At 51.4% G+C, this 15,137-nt stretch overlaps 7 protein-coding genes across 7 annotated transcripts in view; 5 read left to right on the plus strand and 2 right to left on the minus strand.

Moving 5' to 3' along the window:
• The first annotated feature begins 753 nt into the window (after positions 1–753).
• Positions 754–5,363, plus strand: SEPMUDRAFT_146920 (auxin efflux carrier). Its single transcript, XM_016903962.1, has 6 exons — positions 754–1,018; positions 1,117–3,379; positions 3,467–3,641; positions 3,690–4,155; positions 4,239–5,058; positions 5,161–5,363. The coding sequence occupies exon 2, from the start codon at positions 1,211–1,213 to the stop codon at positions 3,017–3,019; it is 1,809 nt and encodes a 602-aa protein (XP_016763010.1). The 5' UTR covers positions 754–1,018; positions 1,117–1,210; the 3' UTR covers positions 3,020–3,379; positions 3,467–3,641; positions 3,690–4,155; positions 4,239–5,058; positions 5,161–5,363.
• SEPMUDRAFT_138683 (uncharacterized protein) lies at positions 3,813–4,570 on the plus strand (the record flags this gene model as incomplete). The annotated part of the gene is made up of 2 exons (XM_016902885.1): positions 3,813–4,155; positions 4,239–4,570. The coding sequence occupies 2 exons, from the start codon at positions 3,813–3,815 to the stop codon at positions 4,568–4,570; spliced, it is 675 nt and encodes a 224-aa protein (XP_016763011.1).
• Positions 4,822–5,250, minus strand: SEPMUDRAFT_105221 (uncharacterized protein; the record flags this gene model as incomplete). The annotated part of the gene is made up of 2 exons (XM_016900569.1): positions 4,822–5,058; positions 5,161–5,250. The coding sequence occupies 2 exons, from the start codon at positions 5,248–5,250 to the stop codon at positions 4,822–4,824; spliced, it is 327 nt and encodes a 108-aa protein (XP_016763012.1).
• Positions 5,364–5,739: 376 nt separating the features above from the next.
• On the plus strand, positions 5,740–8,850 carry SEPMUDRAFT_146921 (uncharacterized protein). The gene is made up of 3 exons (XM_016903963.1): positions 5,740–7,264; positions 7,369–8,039; positions 8,108–8,850. Exons 1-3 carry the CDS (start codon positions 5,913–5,915, stop codon positions 8,110–8,112), a joined length of 2,028 nt encoding a protein of 675 aa, XP_016763013.1. The 5' UTR covers positions 5,740–5,912; the 3' UTR covers positions 8,113–8,850.
• Positions 8,851–9,070: 220 nt separating this feature from the next.
• Positions 9,071–10,789, plus strand: SEPMUDRAFT_146923 (Porin_3-domain-containing protein). The gene is made up of 3 exons (XM_016903964.1): positions 9,071–9,537; positions 9,614–10,273; positions 10,337–10,789. The coding sequence occupies exons 1-3, from the start codon at positions 9,181–9,183 to the stop codon at positions 10,433–10,435; spliced, it is 1,116 nt and encodes a 371-aa protein (XP_016763014.1). The 5' UTR covers positions 9,071–9,180; the 3' UTR covers positions 10,436–10,789.
• A 190-nt stretch (positions 10,790–10,979) lies between these two features.
• SEPMUDRAFT_9508 (uncharacterized protein) lies at positions 10,980–12,389 on the plus strand (the record flags this gene model as incomplete). Its single annotated transcript, XM_016910653.1, has 2 exons — positions 10,980–11,946; positions 12,154–12,389. Coding segments are annotated over 2 exons (1,203 nt in total), but the record flags the coding sequence as incomplete, so codon positions are not given.
• Positions 12,390–13,362: 973 nt separating this feature from the next.
• SEPMUDRAFT_36483 (uncharacterized protein) overlaps positions 13,363–15,137 on the minus strand; it is a gene marked incomplete at both ends in the record, with an annotated part of 2,377 nt that continues 602 nt past the window's right edge. Inside the window, 2 exons of the mRNA XM_016908640.1 lie at positions 13,363–14,321; positions 14,434–15,059. Coding sequence (XP_016763016.1) covers positions 13,363–14,321; positions 14,434–15,059 — 1,585 coding nt within the window. The remainder of the gene's footprint in view (positions 14,322–14,433; positions 15,060–15,137) is intronic.

The raw sequence follows: 15,137 nt of genomic DNA on the forward strand, positions 1-15,137 counted from the left end.
GACAGACGTTCTCGTCATGGTGGACAACACACTCGCCAGCTGCGTTTGGTTCAAAGGCCGGGAAAATCTCCCAATTCTTACTCGGGACAGCAGCCTAGAAAGTTATTAGAACCGTTACAGCAACGTTACCGTAACGGTAGATAGGTACTTACCTGGTATGCCTTATATTCCTTGGATTCATACACAGTATCCATTTCTGCGTAGGAGGGTGGTGGGGTAGGAGGGTGGTGGTGGTGGTGGTGGTGGTGGTGGTGGTGGTGGTGGTGGTGGTGGTGGTAGTGGTGGTGGTGGTGGTGGTAGTGGTGGTGGTAGTAGTGGTAGTGGTAGTGGTAGTACTACTACCATGTCAGTGCTGAAATAGTATTGGAATGTTAGAAACTTACCTTTGTCGATATTTTACAGAACTTAGTGGATTTGAAAACGAGTGCAGTGTTTTATTTTCGAGTGCGTGCCAAGAACTGACGCGCGCGGGGTACCTCAGAACGAGTGCGCGTCAGGTGTACACGCGGGAATATGCCAGCACGTTGAGGGGACGGGAACGTGAGGCGCAGTCGGCATTTCATAGGCTGGATGCCAGTCAAGGGTCCACATTGACTTTCTTCCGCAAGCTGGCCATCATTCATTCATCACTGTCCTACAGGCTAGGAGGTATAGTACCTAGCCTTTCCTGTGCCAAGCGGCGACAAGCGGACGACAAGACGGGCCTTTTGATGAACGACATTTGCCATCCCATCCATATCCCATCCACCTACCACCTACCACCTTGCCTTCCTTACGAATACCCTCCGTCCGCTCTCTCTGTCCCCCAGAGATCCTTCCTCACACACACTCGACCTCTACTTGATTATTTGGACTTCGCGGAGGACTACATCCTTACTTATCGTGCCTGCTCGACCCTGACCGTGGGCCGCGTGCAAGCGAAGTGCAGGGACTAGCCAGTTACTTCTACCTGGTCGCTCGCAGCGAACGATTGGAAGTCCAACGAAACGTGGTGTTGGAAGAGGGCTTACCTGCAAAGGTAGATACTGTACCTAGCGTCGGAAGGGCGTCACATTGCGCTATTGCGACACGCTTTGCGAGAGGAGAAGCCCACTTCCCACTGACGGCGGAACAAAGCGAGCAGAACAAAAAACCTACTCAACCCGCGGGTCTCGTGCTTGCCGCCGGACGCCGACTCCGCCTTTGAAGTATCCCATCACGCCTGACCGCCATGCCCTTCCACACTCCCAAATCCTTCCGCCTGCGCGAACTCGCCAGCGCCTCTCTCGTCGCCTTCAAGCAACGACGTAGTATCACGGACCAGTCGGTGCCGATGAGCTATCCACTATGGGAGGCCGCGGCGAATATCACCATGGACGCCATTACTACAACTGCACACGAGTCACATCCCAACTTCGTGCATCTGGCGGGTCTGGTATCCGAGGCCGTCCTCGAAGTCGTGTTTGTCGCCCTGCCCGGCTACTTGGTCGCCATCACGGGCATGTTCGATGCCAACAGCCAAAAGTTCCTCGCCGAACTCAACACCATGGTCTTCACGCCATGCTTGATCTTCACCAAACTCGCCAGCCAGCTCAACGCCGACAAACTTGCCGATTTGGCTGTGATTCCATTCATATTCGTCATTCAAACCATCGTATCCTACACCGCCGCCCAGATCATGGCACGACTGTTTGGCTTTGGGAAGAAGAACAAGAAGATGCAAAAGAACTTTGTGCTTGCGATGGGAGTCTTTGGAAACTCAAACTCGTTGCCAATCTCCTTGGTCCTGAGCTTGAGTAAAACCATTCAGGGACTGCACTGGGATCGGATCCCAGGAGACAACGACGAGGAAGTGGGAGCAAGAGGAATTCTGTACTTGCTGATATTCCAGCAGTTGGGACAACTCCTGCGATGGACCTGGGGATACTCAGTGCTCTTGAAACCCGCGGATCAATACAGCGCGTCAGAACGCGGAGATGATGACGAGGAACGGGCGAGGTTGATTGAAGATGGGCCTGGATTCGACGGGACGGATGACACGATCAAAGGCAAAGGAGGTAGTGACTCTGGCTTCAATAGTGCATCCGAGACGCCAACCTCCTCGTCGACCGCATCGAGAGAAGACCTTCGACAGGAGATCATTCCTGCTACGCCAGCGAACGGCAACGACATCAGCACGGAGCCACGAAAGCTGCATCGTCGGAACGTCGATGATGATACGGATAGTGTCCGTTCCGCTTCCACGACCTCAATCACCCAGTTTCCTCAGTTCTCACGAACGCAATCATCGCGGTCTACCGCCGAAGCGCCTGTGGGTTGGAAAGCACCGCTGTATCGTGTGCAGAACACGGTGGTGATGTACGCTCGAAGAGTATGGCTCACCATTAGCACGTTCTTTATCAACCTCCTTCGTGCACTTCCAACGCCGGTGCAAAAGGTACTCAGGACTTTCCACTACTACAACAGCAAATTCTGGGCTGGCGTCTGGAGACAAATGAATCCTCCGCTGTGGGCAATGTTGGCAGCTCTTATCGTAGCCAGTGTCCCACGCCTGCAACAACTCTTCTTCGACGATGGCACTCTGATACGCAACTCCGTCACTCGTGCGATTGAACAAAGTGGAGGTGTGGCCGTCCCTCTTATTTTGGTGGTTCTCGGCGCGAATCTGGCCCGCTCCACGCTACCACAAGACCAGCTTGCCACGTCACCAGAAGAGAAGAAAGAGGAACGCAAGCTACTGTACGCCTCGCTGTTGAGCCGAATGGTGGTTCCCGTCGTGATCATGGCTCCTGTGCTGGCGCTGACGGCAAAGTACGTGCCCGTCTCGATACTGGACGATCCGATATTCATCATTGTCTGCTTCCTATTGACGGGCGCTCCTTCGGCATTGCAGCTTGCTCAAATCTGCCAGCTGAACAACGTCTTTATGGGTGCCATGTCGAGCTTACTGGTAGCGAGCTACGTCGTGGTCATCTTTCCGAGCACACTCTTGCTGGTGCTCATGGCACTGGAAGTTCTGGAATGGGCTGTTCTGAATTAGTTGCTACTTGCACCTGGATACGTGGGACAAGAACCCAACCAACTCCGGATAAACAATATAGAGATGATTATACATGCATTGCGGGAGCGACAGGAAGGATCATGGAGCAGTGGGTCCACGACTATACCTACAGAAAAGGCGATGGGACCATGGGGCAGTGCCTCGGGCCGTTGCACGATGTTCACGATTCTGCTATTGGCGAGGCGCTTGGGAGTTGCAAATTAATGTACAAGTATAGGAATGGGTGGGGCATCTGAGCTAGGTGCGCAAATACCTATATTGCGTTTCAGAATTCTATGATTTCGTCTGTCTGACGGTGAGCATGTGTGAAAATCAATACCTGGTGCCTTACCACCTACGGTAAGTACTTTTTCTTAGCGCAGTGCAGATCATGTATATCGACACCTCAGTTACATGCATTGGCCTGGTACTAAGAGGGCATGATAGAGACGCATCGATGTGAAGTCGCGACTAGAGTTCCCGAGCACATACAGTCCACTCCAGATACATGTACACGTACATGTCAGGTATCTGAACTTCAAGTGCGTGAACGACAACAATGATGTAGGTCAGAGTCGTCTGGCGTTCTTTATTGTCGTCACACTGATGCAAGCATTCAAATGTACGATCACCTGCACTTCAACTGCGCGGTGCTTGCTGACTCTATTAGTACTTGAGGTAGACATCGTACGCAATCACAACAGCAAGACATTCCACCTCTCTTTCCGATTACCCACCACTTCACGAACCGGGCACATCCACAGCAAAGCAGCTGCACCACAACCCATCCAAAATGGCCTCCACCAGCATCGGCGCCACAGGCGCACCCGCCAACGCCCCCGGCGAGCAACACGAAGTCCGCCAAACCACGACGACCGAAGACATGAAACCCAACCCATCTCAATCGCTTCCCCTCTCTGCGGCCCGCCAAGCTCTCGTCGACGATATCATTGCCCTCTACTCGTGCGAGCCCACGATCAAGCGTGTGGAACGATATACGCCGGATTGCGTCTATGATGATCAATTCGTGTATGCGAATGATCGATATAAAATGGCGGGGCAGTGGTTTGCTTTGCCGAAGTTGTTCAAGGAGTCGAGGAATGAGGGGTATGAAGTTATTAAGAATGAGGATAATTGTGAGTTGTTATTTAGCTGGATTGATATTTTTACCTTATTGAGGAGAGAGAGAGAGATAAAAAGATCCTAACGAGTTGGACAGTGATTCAATTTAAGAATGAACAAAGCTGGACGTTCAAAATCATCCCCAAGACTGCCACGATCAACGCTCTGGTTTCCCTGTCTTTGGAGCCAGGAAGTGAAGAGACGGGGTTTGTGAGGGTCAAGTATCATAAAGATCAAGCCAACGATAAGGATTACAGTCATGAGGGCTTGGGATTCTCGTTTAAAAAGTGGCAAGCCGATCAGGTTGCAAAGCATATGAATGCCGAGGAAGTCAAATATTTTGAAAAGGACAAGGTTGCGGGTAAGGAGCCTGTGAGAAAATATGGTTCGGGAGATGTTGATGGCAGTGCGCCGAAGAAGGATTTGTAGTTTTTTTCTGTTACATGTGATTGTATCGTGGACTGCCAATGCGATCTTAGGTACCTACCTGAGGTATCTACGGCATATAAAGAGGTTACTGGTGCAAAACGTCGCAGTGGTGTGCATAGCCCACCCTCTCTCATAATTCGTACATTACTACCTTGACTTTTCTTTTACCCACTCCCATCACTCCTAACCATAGACATAATACACTTCACTCTCCCTCCACCCAAAAACATAATGTATATCACAACCCACCCCTACAGTGTTTTACCAGTAGTACCCGTAGTAGTAGTAGTTGTAGTATCATTCACTGGCTGTCCCGTAGCAAGTCCACCACCTCCTCCAACTTTCCTCTCCACCTCCTTCCCAGCAGCTTTTGCATCGTTTGAGAATCCCGTTGATGGATGACTATTGCTGCTATTGCTGTTATGATGGCCGCCTAGAAGGTCATCTGCGAAGGAATTTATATTTTGGCGAATGTCTTCGGAGAGGTTCTATATTAGGTAGACGTATAAGGTAAGTATGGGGTATGTATCAGGTGTGTGTGGGTGTGGGTATGGAAGAGGGGATGGGAATGGGAGTAGGAGAATGTTTACATTTAAACCTTTGATTCCACCTTTGATTTCTTCTGCGGCTTTTTCGCCTTGGGCTCCGGTTGGGTTGTTGGTGGTAGTGGGTGTTGACATGGTGGTGATTAAGGTACAAGTGCTTCTGTTTCGAGGACTTGGTTGGGGTTGTAGTTGGCTGGCTAAGGGATGTAGCTAGAAGGCTGTAAGGAGGTATAGATAGGAGGTACATGTATATATACCAGTCCTGATATCATTTATAGATCCATCATATACATGTCACGGTCACGGTCACGGGTCAGGTACATGTATCTCTCGTACCAGATCAGATGCATTGGATGGGGCAAGTGGAAACGGCGATGTCATGGCTGCAGTGACGTAAGACATGATGTTCAGCGGACATCACTGGGCGGGCAGATTGTTGAGACGGGAACGATGTGTGGCTTGTGTGGTTGGAATTTTGAAGCCCGCCCAGCCACCACCACTGGAGACTGGAAGACACAAGCGAATGCAGCACAACCATCCGGACCACCACTCTTCCGTCTACTCACTCACTTGCACAACCACAACAACAACAACGAGACCCGTCCGACTTCCTCCCCCCCTCCCCTCCGAACGAGGCACCACTTCCCACCATGCGATAGACGACAGATCAGCCACATCCTCCTCCATCAACCACTCCGTCCAGTCGCGTGCTCTTCACGCGTCGAGCTTGGTGAAACAGCAGCAGCAGCAGCAGCACTGCCCTGCCTCCATCACACCACCTCGAAACCCCCGCGAACATGTCCGGTCCTCAGATCTACATGCGATGGCCGTCCTTCACTCTCAGCGCCCTCAATCCCGATCCACTTCCAGCCGCGCTGCCGCCGCCGATCCGGGAACGATCATTTCGCTCGCCCTTCGGCATTGACAAGGATCTCTTCAACTTCGCTCTGAAGCCGCAAGTGCCCATTAGCTTTGCCAGCGCCTACATTGTCAGCGTGCTTCTGCTCAACGCCTACAATCGCAAGCGCAACCAGAAACCGTGGGCAGTCTCGCGGCAGAAATGGTTCAAGCCCTTTGTGATCATTCACAATGCGCTGCTCACCATCTACTCCACGGCCACTTTCCTGGCCATGTGCCGGGCCTTCGCTCACACCTGGCCCGGACTCAGCAACGAGTATGGACTGGCAGGTGCTGCAGATGCGCTGTGCAAGATCCACGGCCCGAGAGGTCTCGGTGACGCTGCCACTTTCAACAGCACGATCAATATTTGGGAGGTGAAGAACACGGCGATTCGTTTGGGCTACGACGGTAATCCAGACCCCACGGACTATGGTAGGCTGTGGAACGAGGGACTCGCGTTCTGGGGCTGGATCTTCTATGTCAGCAAGTTCTACGAGGTGGTCGATACCCTGATCATCCTGGCAAAGGGCAAGAGAAGTGCGACATTGCAGACGTACCATCACTCGGGCGCCATGCTTTGCATGTGGGCAGGCATCCGCTACATGAGCCCACCCATCTGGATGTTTGTCTTTGTCAACTCGTTCATCCACGCGCTCATGTACGCCTACTTCACGCTTACCGCCCTGGGTTACAAGGTTCCCGCATCGATCAAGAAATCTTTGACTTCCCTACAGATTACTCAGTTTGTGTGGGGTGCCTCTTATGCAGCCATCCACCTGTTCGTGCAGTACGATATCCCGATCTCCACCCCATACCAGGTCGCGCACACCATTTCTGCTATTGCCTCCAGCGCCACATCGAAGGCACAATCGGCCACCTCGGCTGTTTCCGAGGCCATGGCCACACCGAGCGCTGTAGCATGGGGCGCATTGGGCAAGAAGCTTCTTCTCCGAGCGCTCGGGGAGGAGGGCTTAGCAGAGAAAGTGCACAACAAGCAGCACCAGCCACTGAATGCGGTCATGGAGGAGAAGATTGAGCAGTTTAAGGAACAGGTTCCCGGAACCCCCAAGTACGAGACACGCTGGAGAACCGAATGGACCCGCACCGATTGCCTAGACACTACTGGAGAAGCATTCGCAGTATATCTCAACTTGTTCTATCTGGCCCCACTTACCTTCCTGTTTGCACGATTCTTCTACAAGGCTTACCTGAAGAGAGGCAAGTCTCGTAGTGCAGCTCAAGGCGCTAGGTGAGTGAACCAATTCTTTACATTGTATGGAACGGCTATAGCCGTCTCCGGTGCGGTTCGAGCTGCGATGGAAGACAAGAAATCATGTACTGACGTTTTGACAGAAAAGTCATTGACTCGGCCAAAGAAGGAGAGACCAAGACTGAAGAGAAAGTCGAGGACGCCGGAAAGAGACTGGAAGGCAAGATCTCCCGAATCAATGGAAAGGAAGTCCAGCAGCAGCTTCGACGTGATGTCCAGTCTCTGAAAGATGGCACCTATCGGGCTGGGCGTCGAGTCAGTTCGCAGATACAACATCTCGAAGAGCAAATCGACAACGCTTCTGTCAAGGCCAAGCAGACTGGTAAAGCTGCTGCAGAGAAGACCAAGGAAGCCATTGGCGAGGAGAATATTCGCGGCGCTGAGAATCAGGTGCAGGAGACTGCAGAAGAGGTCAAACAGACTAGCAAGAATGTCGCGCAACAGGCACAGCAATCAGGCAAGAAGGCAGCGAAGAAGGCTCAACAGGCCAGCCAGCATGCTGCCAATGGGGTCCAACAGGAAAGCAAGAAAGCTGTCGAGAAGGCCAAACAGGAAAGCAAGAAGTTGGATACCGACAATGGCTCTTCCTCAGCTGAGAAGAATGGCAGCAGTGCGCAGCCGGACGATAAGTGGTTCGCTAGCGAAAAAGACTTGGAGAATGAGCCGCCGGTATCCCAGGAAGATCGCGTCGCCAATTCGCCAAAGGTGAAGCAGAGCAAAGGCGACTTCGACGCGGAGCGAATTCACAAGGAAGGTACGGATTACATCAAACAGCAGGTGCATAGCACTCCTTCAAAGGCGCCAGCTGACGGCGGTGCAAAGGGTGAACTCTTGCCCACTGATGGAAAATCGAAAGCGGAAAGTGAGCGCCAGCAGGACTCCAATCTTGAGGCTTCGCTGGATTCTCGTCCGGGCGTGAAAGACGAGCTTCCGGCAGAGGGCGAGAGCCCACAGCAGTCGAAGAAGGAGAATGCAGCGCCTCGTCCTGGAGACGAATCATACTCATCGGTAGCCAGTCTCGATGATGAGGACACTGATGCTATGGGCAAGAGTGGAGCAATCATCAACTTGGCCGCCTCGAAAGCTGAGGAAGCCGCAGACAAAGTCGACAGTGCCCTTCAGGCACGACCAGTCTCTTCTGCAAGCAACAAGCGCCCCGAGTCACCTACGAAGCTTCCCAGGAAGCTGGACTCGAGATCCCAGTCTAGATCAGCGTCTCGTTCAAAATCGCCCGCTAAGAAGCCCTTCGCTCCTCCAGGGGGCAGTGGAAAGTGACAGGAGGACGGTGGATACTTCAGCACACCGCCTAGAGGTGGGGGAAGAGGAAGTGGGAGCGTTTCACAAGCAGGTGATTCGGAGACGCCTGGTGGCTCATTTTCACCTCTATCGCCTTCGCCCATCAGGGCGTTTTACCTTCATAGGAGAGCGAATAGTAGTACGAGTAGCTTAGGTTTACGCAATTCTAGCCAGTGGGAGGATTGATGATGTTCTAGAAGAAGGGAGGTTGCATGCAAGGCTACATGTACCTGAGTTGATAGAATTACAGCGTAAACATAATTTCGGAGCTTTATTGTGAGAGACGTTTCCGAAGCTTCAATATCTGTGGGTCGACGTGTCAGTGAACGAATGTCGAGTAGAAAAGTGAAAGTAAAAGGCAAGGGTTTGCGCTATGGCAGGCCATAACGTAAAATGGGACATGAGGTCAGAGTCGACAAAGCTCCGACGCTTTACCTGTAGTAGGGAAAAACACTTGCACACGACCTCATCGCCTCTCCAACTTCGACCGCTCTACCCATCTCATCTTCGACCCCATCGCCGTCGCCCGAACTCCAACCCTCTCTCTTACTCGGCGACAGACTCTTCTCGGCCCACGCGCAGCAACTTCACCTGCAGCAATGGCGGCGGCACCTCCTTTAGAAAAGCTTGCGGTGCCCGTGGAGGTCGAAGTCACGCCCATAACGCATCTCGAGCCTGTGCGCACAAATGGCTTCATGGACCTCATCCTAGACACATATCAGTCCTTCCAGGCGCGAAGGGAAGCACTGGGGTTGAGCAATCCAGGCACAGTTGATGGCATTGCACGAGAGGTGCAACGCGACGTCTTTCTCACCAACCAGACCTTCTCAGGACTGCGCGCCGAGCTCAACAAGAGTTTCTCCATCTACCCATTATTCCAAATCAGCCATGCCTTTTCCAGCGGGTCGCAAATGCTATCGCCGTACACCTTCCTGGCACTTTACGGCACCAACAACGTACGTCTCTTTTGCGTCCCGCGAGCAGCAGGAAGAAGAATCATTCATCAGCTAACCCTTCATCGTACCACTCCAGACACTCTGCCAGGCTCAACTCGATTCAGATGCCTCGTTCAATGCCCGTTTCAACCAGCGCATCACCAACCGTCTCATGTTCAAGTCCTCCGTACAGATACAGTCTGCATCGGGAATGAGCCCAGGAGGAGCGCAAGTGTCTCTGGAGCAAGACTACACGGGTAACGACTTTACGGCGTCGCTGAAGAGCATCAACCCCAGCTTGCTGGAAGGCGAGCTGACGGGCATGTTCATCGGTTCGTACCTCCAGAGCATCACACCGCGATTGTCGTTGGGTATGGAGGGTGTTGTGCAAAGGCCAGGAAGCGGCATGGGACCAGAGGCAGCAGTCAGCTATGCAGGGCGATACAGGGGCGATGACTGGATCGCAAGCGCACAACTCTTGACACAGGGTGGTGTACAGCTGAGCTACTGGAAGAAGCTCATGGACAAGGTGGAGACCGGTGTGGACGTCAATCTGCAATTCGCAGGCCTTTCTGGTGCGGGTATGATGGGAGGAGGTCGGAAAGAGGGCGTGGCAACGTTTGGCACCAAGTACGAGTTTTCACGATCGATCTTCCGCGCACAAATCGACAGCCAGGGCAAGCTCGGATGCCTGTTGGAGAAGATTGTTGCGCCGCCAGTCAAGCTCACATTTGCTGGTGAGCTGGACCACGTCAAGGTAGGACCATTGAAGACGACAAATACGGGATGCACAGGAATATGAGCTAACATCTGTGGACAGAACTCTGCCAAACTCGGTCTCGCAGTATCAATCGAAGCATCAGGCGAAGAACTCATGGAGCAACAGGACAAAATTTCGCCCGCCTCGCCTCCCTTCTAAGCGCATACGATGACAACGATGCGTCCCGAATGGAGTTCCCGCTTGGTCACTCTTCCTTCTCCTTGTACAATACTCGATTAAAAAGCGTAGAGACGGACGGCCGACGACTGCATGTGTGTGTCTGAAGAGCAGCCACGTGCGGCGTAGCTCGGATGTATCTGAGAGACGCAGATGGAGGTTCATCGATTCCAGTGTTCGGCTTGGGTTCATGATGCATAGCGGACGGAGCAGCAGCGGTGGCGGCGGAGCGTCAACGACAGGCAGACATAGGCCGCGGTGTGTAGTAATGCTACGTAGAAAGCACAGGAGTAGCTTTGTGTACATTTACCAGAAAATACCATCACCTTCCCACCTCACTAGGTTGCTACATCTATTCAATCGCCTCCTATCGCTTGGCTCATTCTTAGATATCTTGCCTTGGCTTGTCACATGCGCGACCTGGGACACCATGTCACATGCACTACTCGTCCAACTTTATGATTTCCTCTCTCACACCACCACCACCCACAACACACAGCTCAAAATGTAACCAGCCATGCACAAGAAAAACACCCTTCTCCTCGTCTTCATCCACGGCTTCAAAGGCAACGACCATACCTTCCACCACTTCCCCGACCATCTCCGCGCCCTGATCGCGCACTCGCTCCCCCGAATCGACGTCCTCGCCCTCCAATACCCGCAGTTCCAAACCCGCGGCGACCTGCACGACTGCGTTGCCAATTTCAAAGAATGGCTGCAAAACAAAGTCATCGACCTCGAAGTCGCCAATCAGACCCCGAGTCCGACCGTGGATCCGGGCGTGCATGTCATCTTGTGCGGACATTCAATGGGCGGGATTGTGGCTGCGGAGGCGTTGTTGAGTATTGCGGGAGATGAGGTTGTGCCTGTTCGGGGGTCTGATGATAGGATGAAGGGCACTACTACTCCTCCTCGAGAAGAAGAAGAAGAAGACTCGAGTAGTGTACTCTTCTTTCCCCGCGTGAAAGCTGTTCTCGCGTTCGATACGCCATATCTCGGAATCAGTCCGGGAGTTCTGGCGCATGGTGCGGAAGAACAGATTGGGCATGCGAATAAAGCATATCAGGCCTATGATCAAGCTGCGAGTTTCTTCGGCTGGGGGAATAATAATAAGAGCGCTGCTACACCACAACCCATCACAAATGCGAGCAGTAAAGGTTTGCCAGCTCCCGGTAATGCAGGGGGAGGTGGTTTCAAATGGGGCAAACTCGCCATGTACGCTGGAGCGGCCGCAGGCATCGCGGGTGTAGCGGGCGCGGCATATATGGGTTGGAACCATATCAATCAGGGTGTCGCGTGGGCGAGCAGTCATCTCGAATTCGTGTCATGTTTGGCACGAGGGGCGGAATTGCAGAAGAGGGTGGAGAAGGTGGTGGCTCTGACAAGTACGCATGATGTTGGATTTGCGAATTTCTACGGGGCGTTGGATCCGGAGAAAGTCATGAGTAAGACGAAATATGCGGGACAGCTGTTAGGAGAGGATCGGACTTTTTGTGTAATACCCAAACAGGCCAAGGAAAAGATCGCCAACACAGAAAGGGGGAATCGTCCGATGGATGCCAAAAGACCTTCTTCGCCTCCTTCCTCTGACGACAATCGTGGACCAAAAAATGACCAGAGAGCACGACAAGACAGCAGCTCTGATGCTGCGAACGAGCAGCACATGTCCGTCGAGAACGAGCAAGTCCGAGCATTTGCAGATGACAGGAGTAAATCCAAGGGACGCTGGGTCAAATGCGTCAACTCGATTGCGGGAGACGAAATTACGGCCCATCAATCCATGTTTGTACCGGACAAGAATCCCGATTATCATGCCATGTTGCCTCGTGCGCGGGATCAGGTGTTGGAGTGGATAGATTGGAAGTGGTATGAACAATCTGAGAAGAAGGGGGAGGGGGAGGGGGAGCCGGATCATGATGATAATGATGATGATGATAATGACGGTAATAATAATAATGATGATGATGACAAGAAGACAGAGGGTCGAGTTTAGACGGAGGAGATGTGACTTCTTCTTCTTCTTCTTCTACTTCTCATCCCTGACGAATTGCAAGTCCATACATATAGTAGTAAAAATTACAACTTTCATCAACAAAGGAGTACCTACCTACCTACCTACATGTGTTTGGTTAGTTGATTGATTGGTAAAATAATTCCCCCGATTGCTAGGAGAGAGCGAGGCTGCGAGAGTATATATATATCAAGAAGCTATCCTATATTTTTGTTTTTTCTTTATTGTAACGAATAGAGTGCTAGAGTGATAGAGTGATAGAGAAATAGAGGGATATATTTTCTCTTATCTATTTGACTTTCTAACTTGGTAAGAATATAAGAGGGGAGAAGACGGAGAGAATATAAGGAGAGAAAGATAGAGAGAAGATGAAGAGAAGATAAGAGAAAAGATCGACTTGATTCTTATTGGCGCTTTCGATAAGGTAGTCTGTTTTCTATAAAGATATATAAGAAAAGAGAAGGAGGGAGAAGGGAGAAGGAGGAAGGAGGAAGAAGGAGGGGAGAGTTTGTTCTTCTATTCCTTCTTCTTCTCCTGTTTTTTTCTCTCTCTCTTTTCTCTTAGCGGCTAACTAACCAACTAACTAACTGCTTTACTACCCATTTCACCCTAATTCTAAACTTGCTGCTTGCTGCTTGCTACTCTTATTAGGCCCTACTTCCTAGTTTGGGCATTGATATTGATTCCCTATAATAATATCCTCCGATAAGCTAAATTTCTTAATCTAGCTTATTACTTCCTTCTTCCTCCTCGGATCTAGTAAGGGAGGGAGTAAGTAATGTAATGTAATGTAAAATAAATTCAAATACCTCAGCTCCGGAGAGGGGCATGGGGAATTTCTTCCCGACTATTTCATCACCCCTTCCCCCCCCCCCCCTTTTTCCATCATCACCATCCATCAAGAATACTCCCCCTCATCAAAATCATCAAACATCCAATGTTCGTTGATCATCCTCCTATCAAACTCCGACTCTGCAGCTTGCAGAATCCCAGCTTTAACCAAACTAGTACGTTGCAAAGCGTCGTCATACTGGTCTATCGGCACCCATCCTTCCGAGCCCATGCCAATCGCATCCTTGCACGCTTGGAGTTGCTGATCTGAATCGAGTTGTTCAGTGTGGATGTGTATTGATTGTTTGATTTCGTCTTCCGAAAACTGGATCGGGCACGGGGATTTGGCATCGTTTGAGGAGGAGGTCGTTCCTGTTATCATTTCAGACCAGCTTTGGCTGAGCTTGATCAAGTCGGCTTTGAGAGTCATGTTATCTCCTTCCCATGGAGAGCTTGCGTGATCGAAAAGTTTGCGTCGCAAAACGCTGAAGTCGTACGCCAGAGCATTGTAATGAATGGGGTTGAACTTCTCTGTGGCTGCGACGTAAAAAACATGTAATTGACGTTTGCGGAGGAGCATGACTTGATTGTATTGCTCGCTTTCGTCCAGGGAGTCGAAATTCGGGGGTAGGGTCGGTAGTCGGAGTGACTCTGTGGCGCTGTCGCCGTAATTTTGAAGACTGTCGGGAATACCGCATTGGAGAAAAAGGGGAAGTAATGCGCAGTGTTGCCAGTCAATCAGGCCAGTGATACTGAGATCGTCTTCTGATACAAATATGTTGTTGGGTTGGAGATCGGGATGTCTGATGGTTGGGCGAGTCAGGGTGGAATCGCCGTGTGGTATGATATTGGGTACAGCCTGCAGGTATTTTTCGAGATTTTGTACATGCTCCGAGGGCGATACTTTCTGATAGTTGTAGAGCTCTCGGTACAGACGTTGGAAAGGAAGAAGGGGTCGGCCGTATTTGTTCAGATACGCCATTTCCTTTTTGGCTCCAGCGGAGAGAACTTCTGCGGGATCTGTGACTTTGGAGACTGTCAGTAAAGGTTTGCCTACCAATGGCGAGTTGTTGTTATTGCAGAGCAGACAGCGGGTATGAATTGGATGAGTGATGGGAGAAGAGTGGTGGATACGTACATGGTCCACGATCGACATCCAGTTCCGATCTTCTCCCATACCACAACCGAAGTCTGGTATCAGGACCAACACAGAAGCCATCTTTGCACGAGCCGTTGGGGGCAGGAACTTCAACTTTCCTGGTTGCAGCGTCCAGATCTCTGGTGTAGTAAAGACTTCCGCTCGCCGGGAACGAAAGAGCAAATAATCGAGCCTCCAACTCGGCGATCCGAGAGACCATATTGATTCTAGGCTTTTCTGGTAGATCAAACCAAATGTCGCCCAGATTTGTCCCCCGTACTAGTTCCATGAAGATATATTCCGTGCCTGCAGGATTCTCCGATGTGGCCGAGTAACTGTAGATCTCGGGAACGGGTATGTCGTGCAGACGGAGAAAGCGCATGGTAGCAACCTCGTTGGCGACGACGAGATGCTTGGGTTCTGTGGAGAGATAGGGGATTCGTCCGACGAGCTGGAAGCCATCGTGCATGGTAATGAGAAAGGTTCGATTGAATCCTCCTTCGCCAAGCTTCTCAAAACGAGCCACATCTCCTGCGCTCCTGTTGACGGACGAGGCAGCCAGACGCTTGAATTCTGATACATTGAACAACCGTCTTCGTTCTGCATGTCTGAGGGCGTCGTTCCAGCTGCAATTTGATAGTCAATAACGAGCGAGCGAGCGAGAGAGAGAGAGAGAGAGAGAGAGAGAGAGAGAGGTGTGTGTA

This window comes from Sphaerulina musiva (genome assembly GCF_000320565.1).
Source record: "Sphaerulina musiva SO2202 unplaced genomic scaffold SEPMUscaffold_2, whole genome shotgun sequence".
Lineage (NCBI taxonomy): Eukaryota > Fungi > Ascomycota > Dothideomycetes > Mycosphaerellales > Mycosphaerellaceae > Sphaerulina > Sphaerulina musiva.